This window comes from Pelophylax lessonae, assembly GCF_965119305.1.
Source record: "Pelophylax lessonae genome assembly, chromosome: 6".
Taxonomy (NCBI): Eukaryota; Metazoa; Chordata; class Amphibia; order Anura; family Ranidae; genus Pelophylax; species Pelophylax lessonae.
The window spans coordinates 84,635,848-84,658,868 of record NC_138773.1 but is presented as its reverse complement, the minus strand read 5'-3'; the positions used below and the strand labels follow the sequence as shown (position 1 = coordinate 84,658,868).

General features: G+C 43.3%; 1 protein-coding gene across 1 annotated transcript in view; it reads left to right on the top strand.

Moving 5' to 3' along the window:
- Positions 1 to 23,021, top strand: part of LOC309558628 (kinesin-like protein KIF19) — a gene marked incomplete at its 5' end in the record, with an annotated part of 105,917 nt that overhangs the window by 19,643 nt on the left and 63,253 nt on the right. Inside the window, 6 exons of the mRNA XM_082261694.1 lie at positions 3,753 to 3,889; positions 7,925 to 8,047; positions 9,975 to 10,166; positions 15,186 to 15,332; positions 18,945 to 19,067; positions 22,212 to 22,374. Coding sequence (XP_082117820.1) covers positions 3,753 to 3,889; positions 7,925 to 8,047; positions 9,975 to 10,166; positions 15,186 to 15,332; positions 18,945 to 19,067; positions 22,212 to 22,374 — 885 coding nt within the window. The remainder of the gene's footprint in view (positions 1 to 3,752; positions 3,890 to 7,924; positions 8,048 to 9,974; positions 10,167 to 15,185; positions 15,333 to 18,944; positions 19,068 to 22,211; positions 22,375 to 23,021) is intronic.

The following is a 23,021-nucleotide window of genomic DNA, read 5'->3' as shown; positions in this document are numbered from 1 at the left end:
ATTCTCCTGTACCATGCCTGCAGCACTGCACCTCCTGCACTATGCCTGCAGCCCTGCATCTCCTGTACCATGTCCACAGCCCCTGCACCATGCTGGCAACCCTGCATCTCCTGTACTATGCCCACAGCCCTGCATCTCCTGTACCATGTCTGCAGCCCATGCACCATGCCCACAACCCCTGCATCTCCTGTACCATGCCCGCAGCCCCTGCATCTCCTGTACCATGCCCGCAGCCCCTGCATCTCCTATACCATGCTCGCAGCCTCTGACATCTCCTGCACCGTGCCCGCAGCTTCTGCATCTCCTGCACCATGCCTGCAGCCCCTGCATCTCCTGCACCATGCCTGCACCCTCTGCATCTCCTGCACCATGTCTGCAGCCCCTACATCTCCAGTACCATGTCCGCAGCCCCTGCATCTCCTGTACCATGTCCGCAGCCCCTGCATCTCCTGTACCATGTCTGCAGCCCCTGCATCTCCTGCACCATGCCACAGCCCCTGCATCTCCTGCACCATGCCCGAAAGCCCCTGCATCTTCTGCACCATGCCCGCAGCCCCTTCATCTCCTGTACCATGTCCGCAGCCTCTGACATATCCTGTACCATGTCCGCAGCCTCTGACATCTCCTGTACCATGTCCGCAGCCCCTGCATCTCCTGTACCATGTCCACAGCCTCTGACATCTCCTGTACCATGCCCACAGCCCCTGACATCTCCTGTACCATGTCCGCAGCCTCTGACATCTCCTGTACAATGTCCGCAGCCTCTGACATCTCCTGTACCATGCCCACAGCCCCTGACATCTCCTGTACCATGTCCACAGCCTCTGACATCTCCTGTACCATGCCTGCAGCCTCTGCATCTCCTGTACCATGTCCGCAGCCTCTGACATCTCCTGTACAATGTCCGCAGCCTCTGACATCTCCTGTACCATGCCCACAGCCCCTGACATCTTCTGTACCATGTCCGCAGCCTCTGACAGCTCCTGTACTATGCCCGCAGCCTCTGCATCCCCTGTACCTTTTCCACAGCCTCTGACATCTCCTGTACCATGTCCGCACAGCCTCTGACATCTCCTGTACCATGTCCGCAGCCCCTGCATCTCCTGTACCATGTCCGCAGCCCCTGCATCTCTTGTACCATGTCCACAGCCTCTGCATCTCTTGTATCATGTCTGCACTTTTACCACTTTTAACCTCCCTGGCGGTATGATTATGTCAGGAATGATGTACCAAAAGCGGTACAATTTTTTTCATGGAAATTTGGCGTTATGTATTATAGGCCTACAATTCTTAGTAATTACTGACTTAAACCTGACCAAAACAAGTCTAGTAGACATCCCAGATGTAATAAATTTGAAACACAAACGCATGAATTATAATCAAATCAATAATATAATTTTATTATATAATATATAATATATATAATAAAATTATATAATAAAATTATATTATTGATTAGATTTTAATTCATGCGTTATATATTATATATATATATGTGTGTGTGTGTGTGTGTATATATATATATATATATATATATATATATATATATATATATATATATATAAAATATATAATGCATGAATTATAATCAAATCAACAATATAATTTTATATATATATATATATATATATATATATATATATATATATATATATATACGTGTGTATATAGGTATATATATATATATATGTGTGTGTGTGTGCATATATATATATATATATATATATATAATATAAAATGTGTTATGTGTTTGTGTTTTGTGCAACGTTTTGAATTTTCCTCCCTAGTTCCGCTCCCATACAGCATTGCTGCTGCAGGGAACGGAACTAGGAAGTCATCACACCGACGGACGAGCGGCGGGGATCTTGGCTGGCGGTCACAGCAATGAGAGATCATCGCTGGATCGCCAGGAGAAGGTAAGAGACACCGCTGCGCTCTCTGCACATCTACCCCGAGCGTGACTACCTCGGGCATACCGATCCTGGACTAAAAAATCCACCCCGAGTCATGCTCGGGATTACCGCCAGGGAGGTTAACCGGAATTTGCTTATATATATATATATATATATATATATATATATATTTATGAAGCTACATGCTTTCATATCTGTCTTATCTATATATAATATACTATTCAAATGTGCTTTAAAATGCTTTAAAATGCATGGTTTTCCCTTTTATGAACAAGAAAATAATGGCGCTATTCTGTTGGGTCGGTATAATAATGCTATGGGGCTGGTATGAAATGATTTCCAGGGCTGAAAGGTATGTGACCTTCTCCCCTTCTTCCCAGGATAAGGGGCTTGGGCCTTAGCAGGTAATCACTAGCCCTGAACATGTGATGAGAAGAGAAGGTCATTAACCCTGTTTAAAGTGGACCTTCAGTAATTTTAAATAAATAAATCTTCTGCCCTTGTTGTTTTAACTTTGGATAGTAAAACAATTTTTTTTCTGCCAGTAAATACCTTATACAGCCCACTTTCTCTTTCTTGTCTAGTGAAAAGCCTAGGCTAATTACATCATGCCCAGCTCTATCTCTCACTCTTGTGAGGATTTTCCAGCAAGAGAGGGAGGTATGAGTCATAGGAGAACCAAGGAAAGCTGCAGAACTGGAGGGGGCTAGATGAGGTCGGGGATAACAGGAGACTGCAGAGATCCATTAGGGTCCATCAAGTGAGGAGAAATGTGCAGGCACATTCTCGCTGGTGTGAGTGTGTCTGTCTGTATATACTGTACATGTATGTGTGTGTGTGTATACAGTATATGTGTGTCTGTATATATATAAAGTTTAGGGTCTTTAGCTGCCACCTTCCAGCTTCCTCCGAAACATGGTCCAGTGAATGAGACAGCACCTCTCCAGACCAGATTCCCTGTGGTGTGGTTCTGCAATCAGCTCCAATCAAAGTCAATCCCTTGGCCCTGGCGCCACTGAGGCCTCAAGAGAAGCTGTACAGTCCATGGGCAGCCTGAGGGTAGCAGCTCCTCTGACTCTGGAACCCTCTTGAGGAGAAGGAACCCTGTTTTCCAGTGTCTCAAGACTATTTATTACAATTACAGCCACCTTCTGGACACTCCTCTCCAGGGATTGCTAGAGCCTGAAAATATTTGGGCTGGTTGCTTTAAATTTCCTACCCTAAGCTCTGGAAGCTTCTTCTAGAGGCAGGGGAAGGCATTCAAATGCCTGTGAAATCTTGAACAGACCAGGCCAAGCAATTACTGCTCTTTTGATTACAGAAGGAGCCAGACTAATTTTACTCAACGTACTATGCTAGGAGGGTGCTACACAAGCATAATACATACCTCCCAACTTTGTAAGATTGGAATGAGGGACAAATTATGACATAAAGTATGTAGGAAACAAAAATAACAAGCCCCTACCTTGCATCCAGTAACATTGACCATGAGGATTATTGTGCAAAAAGTTATTGATTTAGCCTTATATCACTACTTTTCCTTTTTTGGCTCTTCAAAATTGCAAATGGAATGTGAGGTTAGATAAAAGGTTTAATGCAAAAAACACTCTTGATAGGTAAGTAATACATTTTTATAGAGATCTTCACATTGGGCCAAAAAGCAGGACAACTAAGAAGAAAGAGAGACTTGGTTCCAAAAGAGGGACAGTTCCTCCAAATGAGGGACAGTTGGGTGCTATGCACATAGACTAATTAGAGAATATATTTATTTACCTAATAAATAGTTGCATTTGCTTAAGCTTATAGGTCTGTATGAATTTAACCTTTCACTTATCTCAGGTACAGGTAAAACATATACAATGCTAGGGATGGACAGTGAATCGGGAATATACATTCAAGCTCTTAATGACCTCTTCAAAGCTATTGAGGACAATAGAGAAAGTATGGAATGTTCTGTATCCCTGTCATATCTGGAGGTAAATATATGAATTGTAGTTATACAGTATATTAATACTTATACATACAGTATCTCACGAAAGTGAGTACACCCCTCACATTTTTGTAATATTTTATTATATCTTTTCATGTGATAACACTGAAGAAATGACACTTTGCTACAATGTAAAGTTGTAAAGTAGTGAGTTTACAGCTTGTATAACAGTGTAAATTTGCTGTCCCCTCAAAATAACTCAACAAACAGTCATTAATGTCTAAACCGGTGGCAACAATAGTGAGTACACTCCTAAGTGATAATGTCAAAATTGGGCCCAAAGTGTCAATATTTTGTGTGGCCACAATTTTTTTTCCAGCACTGCCTTAACCCTCTTGGGCATGGAGTTCACCAGAGCTTCACAGGTTGCCACTGGAGTCATCTTCCACTCCTCCATGATGACATCACATAGCTGGTTGATGTTAGAGACCTTGTGCTTCTCCACCTTCCATTTGAGGATGAACCACAGATGCTCAATAGGGTTTAGGTCTGGAGACATGCTTGGCCAGTCCATCACCTTTACCTTCAGATTCTTTAGCAAGGCAATGGTCATCTTTGAGATGTGTTTGGGGTCCTTATCATGTTGGAATACTGCCCTGCAGCCCAGGGAGGGGATCATGCTCTTCTTCAGGATGCCACAGTACATGTTGGCATTATAGTTCCCTCAATAGACTGTAGCTCCCCAGTGTCGGCAGCCTCAGACCATCACACTCCCACCACCATGCTTGAATGTAGTCAAGACACACTTGTCTTTGTACTCCTCACCTGTTTGCCATCACACACACTTGACACCATCTGAACCAAATAAGTTTATCTTGGTCTCATCAGACCACAGGACATGGTTCCCTTAATACATGTCCTTAGTCTGCTTGTCTTCAGCAAACTGTTTTGCGGGCTTTCTTGTGTATCATCTTTAGAAGAGGCTTCCTTGTGGTACGACAGCCATGCAGACCAATTTGATGCAGTGTGCGGCGTATGGTCTGAGCAGTGACAGGCTGACCCCCCACCCCTTCAACCTCTGCAGTAATGCTGGCAGCACTCATTAGTCTCTTTCCCAAAGACAACCTCTGGATATGATTCTGAGCACGTGCACTCAACTTCCTTGGTCGACCATGGAGAGGCCTGTTCTGAGTGGAACCTGTCCTGTTAAACCGATTTGTGGTCTTGGCCACCGTGCTGCAGCTCAGTTTCAGGGTCTTGGCAATCTTCTTATAGCCTGGGCCATCTTTATGTAGAGCAACAATTCTTTTTTTCAGATCCCCAGAGAGTTCTTTGTCATGAGGTGCCATGTTGAACTTCCAGTGACAAGTATGAGAGAGTGAGAGCGATAACACCAAATATAACACACCTGCTCTCCATTTACACCTGAGACCTTTTACCACTAACGAGTCACATGACACCGGGCAGGGAAAATGGCTAATTAGGCCCAATTTGGACATTTCCACTTAGGGGTGTACTCACTTTTGTTGCCAGCGGATTAGACATTAATGGCTGTGTGTTGAGTTATTTTGAGGGGACAGCAAATTTACACTGTTATACAAGCTGTACACTCACTACTTTACATTGTAGCAAAGTGTCATTTCTTCAGTGTTGTCACATGAAAAGATATAACTAAATAATAAATAGTAATAAAAAGTGAGGGGTTACTTTTGTCAGATACTGTACATACACATAGAAAAATAGATATCGATATATGTACTGCTATACTGCTACAAGTGTAATAATAATGGATGTATTTAATGGAGTGCCATAAAGAAACATCGGTACTGAGATTAATAAAAAGGCTTGTATGCTGACTATCTAATTATGCTTAACTGTTAAAAAAAAAAAGAAAATGCTATTATGCATAAGGTGTTCTGACTTCACTTTGACTTTTTTGCTGCAAGCTTGAACCATATCAGTGACTTCAAAAGCTTCAAAGCCATTGGATCAATGTAATGGCCAAGCAACCTGCATTTTAGGACTTCAGCCATTGTGGCTCACATACTTGTTAACTTCAGTTCAGGTTTCCTTAAGGACTGGGTCACACCAACAGCTGCATTTGAAGCAGCTGCTGGTGTGTGGTAGAATGACAGCAGTGCAGATGTGACAATCATGTTCTTTTTAACAGACTTTATTGAAATATCAAACAGTGACCTTTCAAGTTCTCTGCTGCAGCACGTTGTGAGGCAGTGGATTGCGCCTCACTGTGTTGCATTGAATAAACTTACTGCATGGAGTACTTTTTTTTTTTAGTGCATGTCATTACGATGTGGTGGTGTTAACTGGTCATGTAGAAGACAATGCATTTTTCCTTTTCTTGCGGTATGACTATGCTGTAATAGCCATCCAATGCAGTCCTACCACAACTAGTGTAAATAGGCCCTTAATGTGACTTTAGGGTGCACTCACTCTGGAACTTTTAACCGTGACTGAACCCCAGGCCGGTGAGGGGTGCAGTGTTCTGTGAGGTGGGGGCAGGGTGTATAGTGAGAGGTGCAGTGTTCTATGAGGTGGGGGCAGGGTGTATAGTGAGAGGTGCAGTGTTCTATTAGCTGGGCACGACCTTGATAGGAGTGGATCTAACAGAGCTGCAAGAGATTCCAGGAGGCAGGACTGGGGGAGCTGTGAGGGGGCAGTGACTACAGAACAGGGGACAACCCCTGCAGCAGTCGCTGCCACCTACCTTCTTGCCCACCCACCCGTTTCCAACCAACACTAGGTCTATTATCACAATGCACTTTGCACCCTGTCCACAGCCCAGTGTGCATGCACAAGCAGCCTCTCCTCCTCTAGGGATCCTGGAGGACCTAATGGCAGCTGCCAGGGCAGCTCTCCTACAGAGCTCTCACCCGTTTGGTTCTGGTTTGATTATGAGCTGTGCCGCCCGCCTCGAAAATGCCACCCAAGGCAAAATCCTTGTTTGCCTAACAGCAGATACACCCCTTCTGACACTCCCACCTTTGGGGTTCATGTAGACGGCCTGCTTTTGACCTATGTTGAGTGATATTAGAATATTAGATGCAGCAGGTCTTTTTTTAGATGCATTTACATTGTAGGCAAAGCTGGACAAATTCATATCTTTGTGTTTTATCTTTCAGAAGTTTAGTATTTTCACAAATGTGTTTTTTAGGTGCAGCGCATTGCCAGGCCTGCCTGAGTCCCCCCCCCCCCCCCACCTATAGAACTTCACCCATCCCTGCCCCTACCTGTCCTACAGATATAACAGTATTTTCTTCTCCAGAAACACAATTCTGCTGCCCTTTCTCCCTAGGGACTGCACACACAATCTATGTATGGAAAGGGCTCAAGGGGTTGTGCCTACGTCAGGAGGAACATGTCTGGACATCTTCTTTGTTTGCATAAATTAGCTCCTTCTGTGTAGCCCATAGAAACCATATTATCACCTTTATTGTTCAACAGCAAGATAAAGAAAGGAGATCCTGTTTTTTTAGATGTTTTGGTTAGACCAAGACAGGTAAATGGTATCTGTGCGCTGACTACAAAATAACTTATCTCACAATGTGTACATGATGGGCATATATTGTTTACTCATTACTCACTTATTGCAAATTGAAAATATTCATTATCTGAAAAAATATATTTGTCCACATGTGTGTTTAGAGAGATTTCCGAAGCCTGGAGCACCCTCTTATTTTTACCTGTTCAGTCTAAAGCCGGGCTTAGACGGAGCAAATTTCTTTCTTGCAACCATGGAAGCCGTCCCTGCTGGGAGAAGACAGTGATGATTGCTAGCAGCTATACCAGCCGCTAGTGGTAATCACATGAAAAATCAGTGAGGCTGGTTGTACATTCAGCCTGCCCATACATGGTTCAAATCTCAGCCGGTTCCTGCTGAACTGACCAAGATTCAAACTGTCTATGGCCCGTCCTAAGTCATGCGGTAAATAAAGGGTGTCTCAAGCAATCGGATAATGAAACAAGGTAAATGCCTCCAAACATAAGCAGTACATTTTTATGTGAAGTTATTATGTAACCACATAGTATGGCCAGTGACCTTCCTTGTTTTGTTTACTCGCAGATTTACAACGAGACAATCCGTGACCTTTTAAATCCTTCTGGGGTTTTGGATCTGAGAGATGACTCTAAAGGCAACATCCAAATTTCGGGGATTACTGAATTTTGTCCTTCTAGTGCTGAGAAGGTAATTGTGGACAGATCATCTGTATTACATCCAACTAAACATCAGCCCTTGTTGCTCTTGGGGAAAATAACTGTACATATGACTCAAAGGAGCAATTACAAATCAAAGCAAAATGTTGAGTGGCTCCACCACATTCCATTGAACTATTTGCAGCATATTTTTCACCCCAAGAAATAACCAGCAGCCTATATTTTCACCTATTTTTGCCTTCTACTGTATTTCCATGTGCTCTGTGGTGGCCTAAGCATCACTCCTATTGTATCCCTTTCACATTGGTTATGACGAGGTTAAAGGACAGGGGCACCTACTAAAAGGCCCTTTACCTAGGCCATTTTAAATGGGTCTGTCATATAAATGATAAAGGGTAACTGCCTTTGTTATGATTGTGGTCTTTAAAGAATCACCCTTTACCTTGGTGGTTATTATTATAAATGCCTCTCTTACATTGGTTATCAATAAGAACTACCTTATTTACATTGGTGGTTAGAGTAGTGCCCCCTTACATTAGTGGGCAATGATGTGCCCCTTTCATTGTCAGTGAAAAGTTCCCCTCTTTTTTTGGTAGTGTTGTGTTCCTTTACATTGGTGGTCAGTAGAAAAGCATCCCTTTACATTAATGTTCAGTGGCAGGAAGAATGCTCTCTCCCATTAGTGGTCAGAGGCATGAAAATGCCCCCTTACATTAGAGGTTAGTGACATGAAGATTGACCCCTTACATTTGTTAGTGTCAGGAAAGCTGACCCCTTACATTAGCAGACAATGGCAGGAAAAATGCTCTCCTATAAGAGGTTAGTGACAGGAAGCATTCCCATTTACATTGGTAGCTAGTGGAAGGAAGAATGGCCTCTTACATTGGTGTTCAGTAGCACGAAAATGGCCCTTTTCATTAGTAGTTAGTCGCAGGAAGAATGCCCCTCCCATTAAAAGTTAGCGACAGAGAGAATGCCTCCTCCCACTGGTGGCTAGTAGGAAGAACAATGCACACTTATATTGGTGGTAATTGGCAGAAAGAATACCCCCTCACATTGGTGTTCAGTGACAGTATGAATGCCCACCTTTCTGACTAGTGGGTGAAAGAATGCTTCTTCACATTGGTGTTCAGTGGCAGGAAGAATGTTCCCTCCTATTATAGGTTAGTAACCAGAAGAATGCCCCCTTACATTTGTGGTAATTTGCAGGAAGAATGCCCCCTTACATAGGTGGTCATCGACAGGAAGAATACCCCCTTACATTGGTAGTCACTGGCTGGAAAAAAGTACCCTCACATTGCCAGTCATTGGCAAGAAGAATGCTCCCTTACATTGGTAAATATTAGCAGGAAGAATGCCCCCTTATATTAGTGGCCATTGACAGGAAGACAGCCCCCATGCATTGGTAGTCATTGGCAGGAGGAATGCCCCCTCCATTGATAGTCATTGGAAGGAAGAATGGCCCCTTACATTGGTAGTCATTGGCAGGAAGAATGGCCCCTTACATTGGTGGTCATCGGCAGGAAGAATGCCCCCTTACATTGGGGTCATCTGCAGAAAGAATGCCCTCTTACATTGGGGTCATCTGCAGGAGGAATGCCCCCTTACATTAGTAGTCATTGGCAGGAAAAATGCACCCTTAAATTGGTAGTGGGAGGAAGAATGCCTCTTACAGATTCAGCTAAAGCAAGATAATTTGTGTCATTGGTTACATGAAGCAGCTGATGTTATCCCTGCAAAACAATTCTGAAAAGAGGAACTGCATGTAGTCTGAACACTGACCAGAGCCTGGGCCATTTTATTTATATATGGCTTGGCAGAAGAGTAGAGTTGTGGGGGGTTGCTGTTCGCCCCTCACCCTCCAGGCTGCCCCCTGCTCCCATGTGTAAGAGCTGTTGTAATAGTAGTTCCAACTATGAGATGAATTAAAATCTATAAGTAATTGTATTTTGTTACAGGCCATGGTTTTGGTACAGAGAGGAAATAAACACCGCACTCAGGAACCAACTGCAGCTAACAAGACATCTTCCAGGTCCCATGCAATACTCCAAGTTGTTGTGAAAAAGAACAGCAAGTTAAGTACTCCGGAAGAAGCACGGATGGGAAAGTTATTGCTGATAGACCTGGCAGGGTCAGAAAGGGCATCACAGGTACTGCTAATATTGTAAACTTCTTTAAGTAGACAAAGGTGCACGTACAGGTTTATGTAAAAGGACAATTCAGGTATGAATTTATTAAACATCTTTTAACATTTTTCAATGCAGCTAGTGTAAATTCATCATTTCTATTGATATTAATCTCCCGTAACCCCTATACAGCTGTACTCTGACCGGAAAAAAGAGGAACTACTGTAGCAGCCCCTTACACTCTTCTGCAGTGATTGTATGCTGATAGGGAATAGACCTGACAGGTTAAAGGCCCGTACACGATAAGAAAATTGGAAGTAAAATTTTGTTCGAAGAATGATCTGCCAATTTTCAGATAGTTAGTATAGTGCTTTCGACAGCCGATTACGGATTTTCGTGCAAGAAAAACTGGATGTGCAGGCTATAAAATTTTTATCGTACGTGAACACAACGTCCGATTTTCGTTTAATTAGTACAGTTTTCGTCCGAAAAAAATCATAAGAGCAAGACTAGGCATGCTCGGAAACGAAAGAATACATACAAAACAATTCAACACATGACATCACTTCGGAAGTTGAATTCTGTCGTACGGGAATTTTCGTATGAAAGTAACCTCTTCACTTTCCATATGAGACTAGCCTGCAACAAAAAACTAAAGAAAATTTGTTCGATAATCTGATCGTGTGTACGAGGCTTAAGAGAGCAGAGTGAGCAGAGGGATGGCTACATGCTCCTCCATTTTCCAATCAGCATGATGGGGTGCAATTTATCTTTGTATTAAAGCCCATAACCTTGATCACACCAGCTGCTGAAATTGAAAGGAAGTGGAGTAGTGGTGGTTTCTGATCAACTGGTCAAAATGTATTCAGTGGGTGGCCCCACCTACCCTGTATTGTTCCACATACGTTGACAATTTGATTGAATTTTGCTAAAGAAACTTTCCTAAATTTTTTTTAGCTGAACAGCAGCTGCATCCAATCAGTTGCAGCTGCTGTTCAGCCATTCTGTCAGCTTTTGGTGACCTCAAAGGCCAGCAGGGAAGTTTGTTCATCCGAGCTGTTTAGTGTAGATGGAGGAATCTCTCTGTTCTTATGCTCAGCCCGCAGACTGACAACAATAAATCGAACAGTATATGGCCAGGTTAAAGTATTATTTATAATAATATGGGGTGCCTCCAGGTTTCTTCAGGGGTGCCTTGGCAAAATGCCTAAAAATAGCCCAAAAATTGTATACAAACCAGTACGCCTGCACAGCATCCTTGTTTGCCTCTCCCCTACCCTTCTCCATCAGCACTGGGGTCACAGCTGAGGGAGATAAAATGACGGAGAAATGAAACATTGGAATACTAGTCAGTACCAGTGTGCAAAGGATGTGTTTGCTTTGGAAGAATAAATCACCTCTAATGTTGGGCGTACTACTTGCGCAGATGTTGCTGCATTATGTAAACTTATTACTTTCATTTTTTTTTATTTTAGAATGGGGTGCCTCGAGAATGTGCATGATTTGGAAGGGTGCCTTGACTTACAAAGGTTGAGAAACACTGATTTAAACATTCAGCTAGTTTAGCCTAACATATTGAGCACAATAAAATAAACATTCTTTAGTAAACTACTTGTTAAAATTCTTACCACTGCATTTACAGTGTACAACTTTCAATGTTGCTGGCTCCTGCTCTCTGTGTTGCTTCCCCGAACTTCCAGTCTTCACATGAAAGAGTTAATAGTAGCCAGTGCAGTCTTAAATCAGTGTGTTTAGCTTGGAAGGTGGGAGGAGGAAGGAAAAGAAGGGAAGTGCCTTGCTAACCTAGGCTAATGATGAACAGGGTAGGGCAGGGGTCTCCATACCCCAGCCCATGGGCCACATCCGGCCCGCTTGTATATTCTCTCAGAACTGTCAGTATGGTTGCTCCCCCTCCTGCTGTTCTCAGCAAGAAGTCCCGAAGAACATCAGACACAGCCGCTCCCTTGCACCCCCTCCCGCTATGCCACGCATGCCCTTGGATTGGTTGTCAGGACTGCAAGCATTCTGACAACCAGTGACATCATTAATGCAGCAGATACCGCCTGCTGTTTAAATTACCGATCCTTCCGCACACATTCTCCTTGTGTAGCAGTCAGTGGGAGCCGAGAAGTGCAGGAGAGCTGTACTGTGCCAGTGACAGCAATGTAAGAGGCAGATGCAGGCAAATGTAAACAGCAATGTGCTGGACTTGAATGTTTATAACACTGATGGGGGACGCAGATGTGGAGGAGACTCTGATGGGGGACACCGGTGCACGGAAAGGCTCTGATGGGGGACAAAGGGCTGCGGAAAGGCTCTGGTGGGGATGCAGGTGTGTAGAAAGGCTCTGATGGTGACTGAGGTGTGCAGAAAGGCGCTGGTGGGGACGCAGGTGCATGGAAAGGCTCTGATGGGGACGCAGGGGCACGGAAAGGCTCTGATGGGGACGCAGGTGTGTGGAAAGGCTCTGATGAGGACGCAGGGGCGCGGAAAGGCTCTGATGGGGACGCAGGTGTGCGGAAAGGCTCTGGTGGGGACACAGGTGTGGGGAAAGGCTTTGATGGCGACGCAGGAGGCGCAGAAAGGCTCTGATGGGGACGCAGGTCTGCGGAAAGGCTCTAATGAGGACGCAGGTGTGCAGGAAGGCTCTAATGGGGACGTTGGTGCATGGAAAGGTTCTGATGGGGACGCAGGTGTGCGGAAAGGCTCTAATAAGGACGCAGGTGTGTGCAAAGTCTCTCATGGGGACGTAGGTGCGTGGAAAGGTTCTGATGGGGACGCAGGGGCGCAGAAAGTCTCTGACGAGGACACAGGTGCACAGAAATGCTCTAATGAGGATGCAGGTGTTCGGAAAGGCTCTGATGGGGACGCAGGTGGGCGGAAAGGCTCTGATGGGGCCACAGATGTATTTTCGGCTCTGATGGGGACACAGATGTGCAGAAAGGCTCTCATGGGATTTTTTAAATTGTATTAATTCATTTATCAATAAATACATTTTTTAGCCTGTGAGTATTTGTAAAATCTACAATATGTCCCTCGGGCTATAAAGCTTGGAGACCCCTGGTGTATGGAGACCCCTGGTGTAGGGAGACACAACTCTAGACCTTGCATGCAAGGGTGGCTCTCTAGGAAGCTTCAAAAGGAGGAGGTAAGCTGTGAGCTAGATAGGGGCAGACCAGTGGATGTGGTGTACTTGGATTTCGCTAAGGCGTTTGATACAGTTCCCCACAAGCGCTTAATTTATAAAATAAGGTCTGCAGGTATCGACAGCAGAGTTTGCTCTTGGATACGGAATTGGCTTAAAGGGCGTGTCCAAAGGGTGGTAATAAACAGCGCATACTCAGACTGGTCTGAGGTTGTAAGCGGGGTGCCCCAGGGCTCAGTCCTGGGACCAACCTTGTTCAATTTATTCATAAACAGCATTGAGGACGGGATAAGTAGTGCGTTATCAGTTTTTGCAGATGACACAAAATTGGCCAGGGCAATAACTGCACAGCATGAAGCAGATATCCTACAGAATGACCTGGACAAAATTACAGAGTGGGCAACGACATGGCAAATGAGGTTTAACGTGGAGAAGTGTAAGGTTTTGCACTTGGGGACTAAAAACATAAAAACACAATACACGTTAGGAGGGGAACCCTTGGGGGTATCAAAAATGGAGAAGGATCTGGGAGTCTTGGTTCATGATAGATTAGGCAACAGCATGCAATGTCAAGCGGCAGCTGCCAAAGCCAGCAGAATATTAGCATGCATAAAGAAAGGGATGTATTCCAGAGATAAGACTATAATCCTTCCACTTTATAAAACTCTGGTCCGACCGCATCTGGAGTATTCTGTCCAGTTCTGGTCGCCAGTCCTCAGGAGGGATGTGTTGGAGCTGGAGAGAGTCCAGAGAAGGGCAACTAAACTAATTGGGGGATTGGAGGACCTTGACTATGAAGAGCGTCTACAATCGCTCGATTTATTCTCCCTGGAGAAGAGACGTCTGAGGGGGGACATGATAGCAATTTATAAATATCTTAATGGGGATCCCAGCTTAGAAAAAAAGCTGTTCATTCGAAGGGATTGCATGAGGACTCGAGGGCATACAATGCGATTAGAGGAGAAGCGTTTTAACCACAGGCAACGTGGGGGGTTCTTTACTGTTAGGGCTACAAGATTGTGGAATTCTCTACCACAAGAGGTGGTTTCTGCGGGTAGTATGGTGGCTTTCAAAAGACTCTTAGACTTACATCTCAAGGATCAGAACATTCAGGGGTATGTGAGATGAGTACAGCCACACACACCTACACAGGTTGAACTGGATGGACTATTGTCTTTATTCAACCTCACCTACTATATGTAAAAGAGAGGAGCCACCCGGAAACAGAAAACCTGGGGCAGTGATCATGTCATTGACTCAAACAGGAACATGGGCAAAGATTAAAATATAAAATAGCTACATACTCAGTAAGTGAATAAATCAGCTTCTGAAAGTGCCTAAATAACCATGGTTTAATATCACTTTAAGTCTGGCCTTACACCAAACAATCTAAATGTACAATTTTTGTACAACCTCCTTTACATTTACCAAAATTACTTATGTAATAGGAGGACAGACCTAAACAATCCATTCAATTTGTATCAAATCAGACAGGCACTACGTAGTTGATGGTAGATCTAAAGGAAATTGTACAACCAGATTGTATAGTCTATGGCCAAACTAAAAAGTAATGGTAGGCAGGCTTCTGAATAAAGCAGCCAAATTCCATGAAGGACAGTGACAGTGCAGAGGACCAAGGAGATGTGCTTGTCTTCATCTTTTTAATTGCAACAAGCAAACAACAGCCGAAATCTGATTGGTTTCTGTGAGGTACAGACCGATTTTGTTTTTCCTCAGTCTTAGTGAATCATTTCCTTGGAATGTGATTGTCTCCTTAGAGTCACATCACACTTGGCCTAAAATAATGTTGTGAAAGTCTTTCCTGGGGAATGTGTAAATCTTTCTATAAATGGCACAATAGCATGAGAGCATTAATGAATCTGCTTTCTGTTTTGTAGACTCAAAACCGAGGAAAAAGGATGAAAGAAGGCGCTCACATAAATCGCTCTCTTTTAGCTCTTGGAAATTGCATCACTGCGTTGAGTGAGCGAGGCAGCCATGCTCATGTTAATTACAGAGACAGTAAACTGACGCGACTTTTAAAAGTAAGCATTTTTACAATATAACAGGATTTAACGGTATCTAAATCTAAGAACAAAAAAATGTATACAGTAAACCCCCCTCCATCGCGGGGGTTACGTTCAAGACCCACCCGCAATAAGTGAAAATCTGCAAAATAGAAATACCCTATTTAAAAACACTGTAGGCATGTTTTTATAACTTTCACTGTACTTTTAAAAGCATTTTACAGTCTTTAAACACACTTTTAAAACAATAGAAACACATAAAAGATACTGAGAGACAGAGCAAGAGCAATGGAAAACACAAAAATACTTAATTAACAATGATTTAATTAGTAAAATAATATTAATAGGTCTTACAGAAAAAAACAAAAAATACCCGGACAGCGAAAACTGAACCGCGATATAACGGGGGTTTACTGTAACTCTATATTGCAATTCAATAAATGTGCCACACTATGTGAAACAATACTATTGTGTATATATACACATTCAAGTCAATGCTCAGTAAACAATTTGTAGACACTAGAAAGTATTATATGCAATTATATATAAATGATAAAAAATATCAAATAAAATGCAGTGAATAGTGCTAAATAATGGGGGCTTGCCACTTTCTTCTCCTTCCTCCTGCTTTCACTGAATGTAAGGCCTTGTTCCCATAGGGTGTACTATAAAGAACATCAATGCATATGAGTGTGGGTGCATGTTCCCGAACGAGTTCAGGGATAAGCATGGGCTTTCACCCAGATGTCACATTGGGACACAGAAACTGTCCCAATTTACATCAATGAGACTGCATCCACAGGGATGCAAAGAACATCTCTGCATGTCCATGCGGGTTAACACGACCCTGCATGGGTGTACACTACAGTACGCTCTGTGTAAACGAGGCCCAACGTGTTCTGTGAATAAGAGAGGGGCAAATGAATGGCATAATGCTCTTCCTCTTTCAAGAAACATGTTATATTCTGTGAATAAACTGCAAGGATCTGTGTCAACAGAGGAGTGAGGGAAGATCTGTTGGCCCCCGTCAGGATTTTTTCAGTGTGCTACAATGTTAGACCAGAAGTTATTATCCCATACAGTTTTGAAAGCTCAGCGCTATGAAGATGACTGATTATCACTTGAGAGCAGATTTCTACAGGAACCATCAGCCTGCAGGGACATAGAACATAATTCATGTTATGCAAGTTATGTGACAGCAGCTGTAGCAAATAAAAAAACTAAATTTCAACTTTGTAGCAAAAATAAGTTAAAAAGAAGGTTCCCTGTAAAGAAGGGATATTAAACGTATCAGTCCGGCCACTTGCGTCATCGATTTTCATACCCTTTAGGAGCTATAGTGTAGAGCCCTGCTTGGGACTGTTTTATTAAACCCGCACCCGCCCCACCCGCTGAATGTATGACCAGGATCGCCCGCACCCGCAATGTTTGTGTTCCACTCCCGCCCGCACCGCAATGTTTGTGTCCGCTCCTGCCCGCACCTGCAATGTTTGTGTCCACTCCTGCGGTTTCGCCCTATACTCGCCATATAAGACTACCCCCTCTTCTGAGGCAACACCATTTCAGAACATCAGTGGAGCCATCACGTCCCTATTAAATATTTTAGCCCGCTAAATGTGCCCTAATATGTACTGTAGCTCTGCTACATACAGAACTTCTCTGTTATTAATAGTTTAGCCTGCTGGATGTGTATACAGTAAGCTTTGGCTACTTAGAGAACATCCCTATGTTGTAATACTCTATTTACCACGCTGAGCCAATCCCGGCAAGCTGTGTATTCTATTATTGCATACAAAGTCTGCTCTGATTGGCAAAGGTTGTATAAGCCCGCCTCTCTGACTGATTGGCTCAGCACGGTACTTAGAGTATTACAGCACAGGGATGTTCTGTAAGTTGCCAAAGGTACTGTATACACATCCAGTGGGCTAACATTTTTAATAGGGATGTTCTGTAACTAGTTGAAGCCACAGTACCTGGCGTATAAGACGACCCCCGATTTTTGGGGTATCTTTTTTATTATAAAAAAAGTAGTCTTATACGCTGGAAAATACGTTACACCAAATTGCACCGTTCCCCGCGGGTCTCTGCAAAATCTTTTGACCGCCCACTCCCGCCCACAGCAGAGGTAAAACCGCCCGCTCCCCCAAGATTTGCATTTGGTCCCGCGGGTCCCATTGGAGCCCAAACCCAATGCAGCCCTCTACTATGGTGCCCATTAACCCAACACAGATCTAGGAGTGTTGGGTTCCTGGTTTCCTACCAAGTGATGTGGCTTCTTCCACTGGCCCCAGGGCATTGTAGTCATGTAGAGACTGGCAGAAGGAACCACAGATCATTTGACAGTTACTTCTTTTGGAGAGATGCAGTCCATGTACGGTGGTCCTGCCCTAAACTTATAGCTTTCTGGACTGGTCCAGAATTTTTTGACTTTTCCAATCCCTCTTTCATTTAATAGTTCAGATGACTCTTTTTCACCAGCCGATCCTGGACCTTTTTTCATTACCAACAAAAATGGGCAAAGTACTTGTTTTTAGCAGCAAAGCAAACCATTGCCGGGGCTTGGAAGAAGTCCTCAGTCTCCTTTCAGGAAGGTAAAGACCTGATGATTGTGAATGAGAAAATATCCAGAATCGTTAAAGACTCACAGCTGAAATTTCTTAAAGTTTGGGAACCTTGACTCATCTATGCTTTGCCATCCTTGGACTCAATAAGTCTGAGAGCCCGTTAATGTTACCCATATACCCCTGACCCAAGTCTGTGGGTTATGAGTGCTACCCCTTTTCCCTGCCTCCTCCCATACTTTCTTTTCTCATGTTCTATCCTTCTCAATGTTTCCTCCTGTGTGATCTTCCGACCCTAAAATATTTTAGCTCTTAAAGCCCCCTTTCTAATACTTACAAATTATGATCATTGGACATGAGCCTATGAACCAATGTCTTTCCATGTCCTTACACTGAACCTTTGCTTGTGTTCTGTTTCCTGTTTCTGGACCTAAGTATACTTATTTGCTATGGCCCCTGCGTTTGGCATTTCAGCTTTTCCTGTTTTTCTTAGGCCTCATGCACACTGGACATTTCCTAAACTCTCTTAGAAGCCTTTCCCCGAGCAGCAGCGTTTCGGCAAAACAGAAGTCGGATGCTTGTAAAAGTGTGTAGCACGTTTACTTGAATCAAGTGTTTGGGTATTACTTAATTTAATTCGCCATAATATATGGCCATTGAAATGAATTAAGGCTCAAACACTAAATGTGCATTTACAAGGGTCAAGCATTTTTTTTCTTCCCAAAGTCTGCTGCTCCTAGATGCACTGGAAGTGTTTATTTTTTTTTTTTTCCTGACTCTAAATTCTCCTGCTACTAAACGCTGCTGAACAAACCTATGTGTGCATGGACACCTAGGCTAACATGCAGGGCAGTTTAGAAACAGGAAAAATGCCAGATGCCCTTAGGAGCAGCTGTAAAAATGTCCACTGTACATGGGGGCTTAAAAAGAATTGAAGGTGAAAGATATATACATAATTTCTTCTTCAATTAGCTTATTAAATAATCCCAGTTACATTTTTAGTTACAGATGGTAAGTACAATAGAGCAAAAAAAGTGGTTTCATATAACCCAGATATTTTCTATCTTAGGATGCTCTGAGTGGGAACAGCAGAACAGTAATGATAGCACATGTGAGTCCCTCCATAGCTGTCTATGATGAATCTCGCACCACTCTGATCTATGCAAGCAGAACCAAAAACATCCGGACCAGGGTGAGTGACTGCCATGAAAGCTAAAGATGATGATCATTTTTAGGACATAGTTATTTCAGGACAAAGTTATTTTCAGACATAAATTGTTGGGGGCCATATTTAAAAAACCTTTAGCAACTAAAGCTATTCCCATACACATCAGGGGTAATGAATTAAAATTCAAGGAGGTCCGGTCGCCAAAATTTTCTTTGGGCCGAGGTCCGAATCTGAAGTCTGTGCTATGACTCAGAAAGATGGGCAAAACAAAACGTGTCCATCAGCGTTGCTCTTAACATAAAATATGCCCATTAGAGTGCCCATTGACATAAAATGTGTCCATCAGTGTGACCCTTAACATAAAATAAGGGGCACTCTGATAAACACATTTTGTTAGGGGGCACTCTGATGGGCACATTTTATGTTAAGGGGCACTCTGATGGGCACATTTTACACATTTTTTGTTAGGGGGCACTCTGATGGGCATATTTTATGTTAGGGGGCACTCTGATGGGCAAAACAAAACGTGTCCATCAGCGTTGCTCTTAATATAAAATATGCCCATTAGAGTGCCCCCTAACATAAAATGTGTAAAACGTGCCCCCTAACATAAAATGTGCCCATCAGCGTGCCCCTTAGCATAAAATTTGCCCATCAGCGTGACGCTTAACATAAAATAAGGGGCACGCTGATGGGCACATTTTATGTTAGGGGGCAATCTGATGGGCATATTTTATGTTAGGGGGCACTCTGATGGGCACATTTTATGTTAGGGGGTACTCTGATGGGCACATTTTATGTTAGGGGCACTCTGATGGGCACATTTTATCTTAGGGGGCACTCTGATGGTCATAACAAAACGTGTAAATCAGCGTTGCTCTTAACATAAAATATGCCCATTAGAGTGCCCCTTAACATAAAATATGCCCATCAGCGTGACCCTTAACATAAAATATGCCCATTAGAGTGCCCCTTAACATAAAATATGCCCATTAGAGTGCCCCTTAACATAAAATATGCCCATCAGCGTAAAATAAGTGGCACGCAGATGGGCACATTTTATGTTAGGGGCACTCTGATGGGCACATTTTTATTTTTTATGGGGCACTCTAATGAGCACTACAAAATATGCCCATCACTTTAAAAACCGCAGCTTTGAAATTGGGGACCACATTGCTTTTTCCCCTTGTGCTCCACATATCTGGAGCCAGTAGTCGAGACAGGAGCCACGAGCAGCAGGGGGCGGGGCGCGCGCATGACGTCACGCCCCTACTCGCGGCCCGGCAGGACACAGGCTGGGAGTGAGCCGGGATTCACAGTAAGGAGTGGGCGTGGAGCACACACAGCACGTCACTGGTTGCTGGGACACCCGCGGTCCCAGCAAACCAGTGACTGATAACAGGAGGCGGCCTCGCGGTCCGGGCGGAAGCATCGTGTGGGCCGCCAATGGACCGTGGGCCGCCATTTAGTGACAGCCGCCATACATGTTTGTAATGTGCATGTATTGATTGGGCTGGAGTTTCATTTTTAAAGTTGACATAAACTCAATCTCAAGGTCCCTAAACATTAGGGATATGTCTTTGATGTTGGAAAGAGATGTAGGAAAGTAAATAAACATATTTTTTAGCTGTAACCAACAGTGTGGCTTGTTCTGGGTCATGTGATCTAAATCCAGCATTGGATCACAAGATCTATAGCACGTCTGTATTTTGGCACTATAGACATGCCTGGAGCTTGAAGGAAACTAAAGGATAAGCATAGGTCATACATGATGAGGTGGGAGGAAAACCAGGCAGTAGGGGGTTAATTTAGTTGTTGGGATATGAGAGGTCAGGACTCTTACCTTATTGGCAGAGCAGACAAGGTGATGGGGGGGGGGGGTCAGGAGAGAGAGTAGTGGGAGGGGAAGAGTGAAGGGCTTCACTTGCAGACTGGAGATCATAGGAGAAACGTCCCTCCCGCCCACCCTGGTGATGTCGATTTCTGTTGTTCTGCTAAGGAGGACGTTGGCGGTTGGGGTCCTTGATGAGGGTCCAAAATATGGTGTCGACCGATAAAATGGTGGGACCCATCTCAGGTATGGAGTCCTATAGTTAGCCTGCTTCAGTGGGTGAGTTAGTGGGCGGAGTAATTAAAGATGAAGTAGAGAGTTGAAGGTAGAAAAGTGTTGAAGGAGACTGCGAGAGAGGGTGTTAATAAGAGTGATATAATAGGCAGGTTTGGCAGTGTGCAGGCAGGAATTGTATTTTTGTAGGGCAGAATTATATTGGTTAGGGATTATATTAATTTTGGATGATTTCAGGTGTGTTTGGATTCAAGTCCAAACCCACCTGAACGAGCCTTTTTAGATGTTTTCCAGGCATTTTTGCTTGCATATCAAGCGTCAGGAGATTGTTTTCTGGCCTGGGCATGGATCAGAGAGCAGTTGATCAGAAAGTAGTTTTATAAGAAGAGAGGAGTTCTTCCGGTGTGGAAAGAAAGAGCAAAATTGCGTGTATTATGTGTTTACGGGCATTCCTTTTGAATTCTGCGGGATCAAAACTGCCTTCAACACTAAAAAAAGCGAATTACTTTTTTGAGCATAGGGTGACTGAGCATACAAGTCTTAACAGGCACAATTAGAAAGAATGGGATTCTGTCTAGTCAGGTGTAGGGAAATGAGCAGAAAACACTCATGTGAATGGGGGCTCATAATGTGTCATGCCAGAAGGTTATAATAATCAGAATGAGTGAGTGATCACTGGGGTAAGGAAGGAAATGATTCTTGTCAGCAGTAGAATAGATGACATAACCTTCCTATTTTCTGGTAGACCTTGAGAGACTGTGCCAAGGCACAGTCACATGGCTGTAACAAAAGAACTAATAATGAACTAATAATGATAATATGTACATTTTTTTTATTTTAACTATAATACGGCATCATCTCAACATTTTATGGGGGTGATCTATTTCTTTTAAGTCTTTAAACATTTTAGGAGAGTTTCCAAAGAAAGGTGTTCATTGGCAATACTAACCAATCACAGTCCATCACTCATTGACCAGAGCAGATTATAGAATGTATTCAATTTGATGGGCTGGTATGGTTAACAAGAACTTGGTCTCAGTTCAGCTTTACATCTACTTCTGACTTTGCTCTTTCTGCATTCCTTCATTTAATGTTTTTTCTAGGTGAGACAGAATTATGAGAATGCTGCCCAACGTGCCACCAAATATGGCAGGGTGCTCTACAATCTTCACAATGAACTAGAAAAACTACATCAAAGAATCAATGAACATGGCCGGGAGATAAGAAGACTGATGAAAACAGAAGTAAAAATTAGAAGTTCACAAGGTATTGTGGTAGCTTGTAATAACTTGAAAATCTCCATCTGTAATACTTGTAATTGCTCTTGTCATCTCTTCTCATCCTTGGCACCAAAAACAAGACCAAAATGTACACTATATGGTAACAATTTTGTAGACACTTGACTATTAAATATGATTTTGTTGGACATCAGGTTCCAAAACCACGGACATTAACATCGAGTTGGTCTGCCTCTGTGGCTTCAACAGCCTCATTTATTCTGAGAAGACTTTTTACAAGATTTTGGAGTGCGTATGTGGGAATAAGAGCCCTTTTAGCCAAAAGAGCATTTGAAGGTCGTCCCAATGGTGTTCAGTAGTGTTGCAGTTAGTTTTCTTTGCAGGCCACATGAATTTCTCCACACCAGACTCATAATATGTTTTATAGGTTAGGCTATGTGTACAAGGACACTTTAATGCTGGAGCAGAAAAAGCCCTTTACCAAACTGTTGCCACAAGGTTAGAATTGCACAGTTGTCTAAAATGTCTTTGTATGTCGTAGCTTTAAAGCTTAACTCCACTTTTGTTGAGAAAAAAGCATTAATCTCTGGGTAATATCTGTACACCACAAGGATTATAACAACCTTTGTTGCAGATTCCTACCTTTTGTTATTCTGAAGAAATCACTGTTTGTTC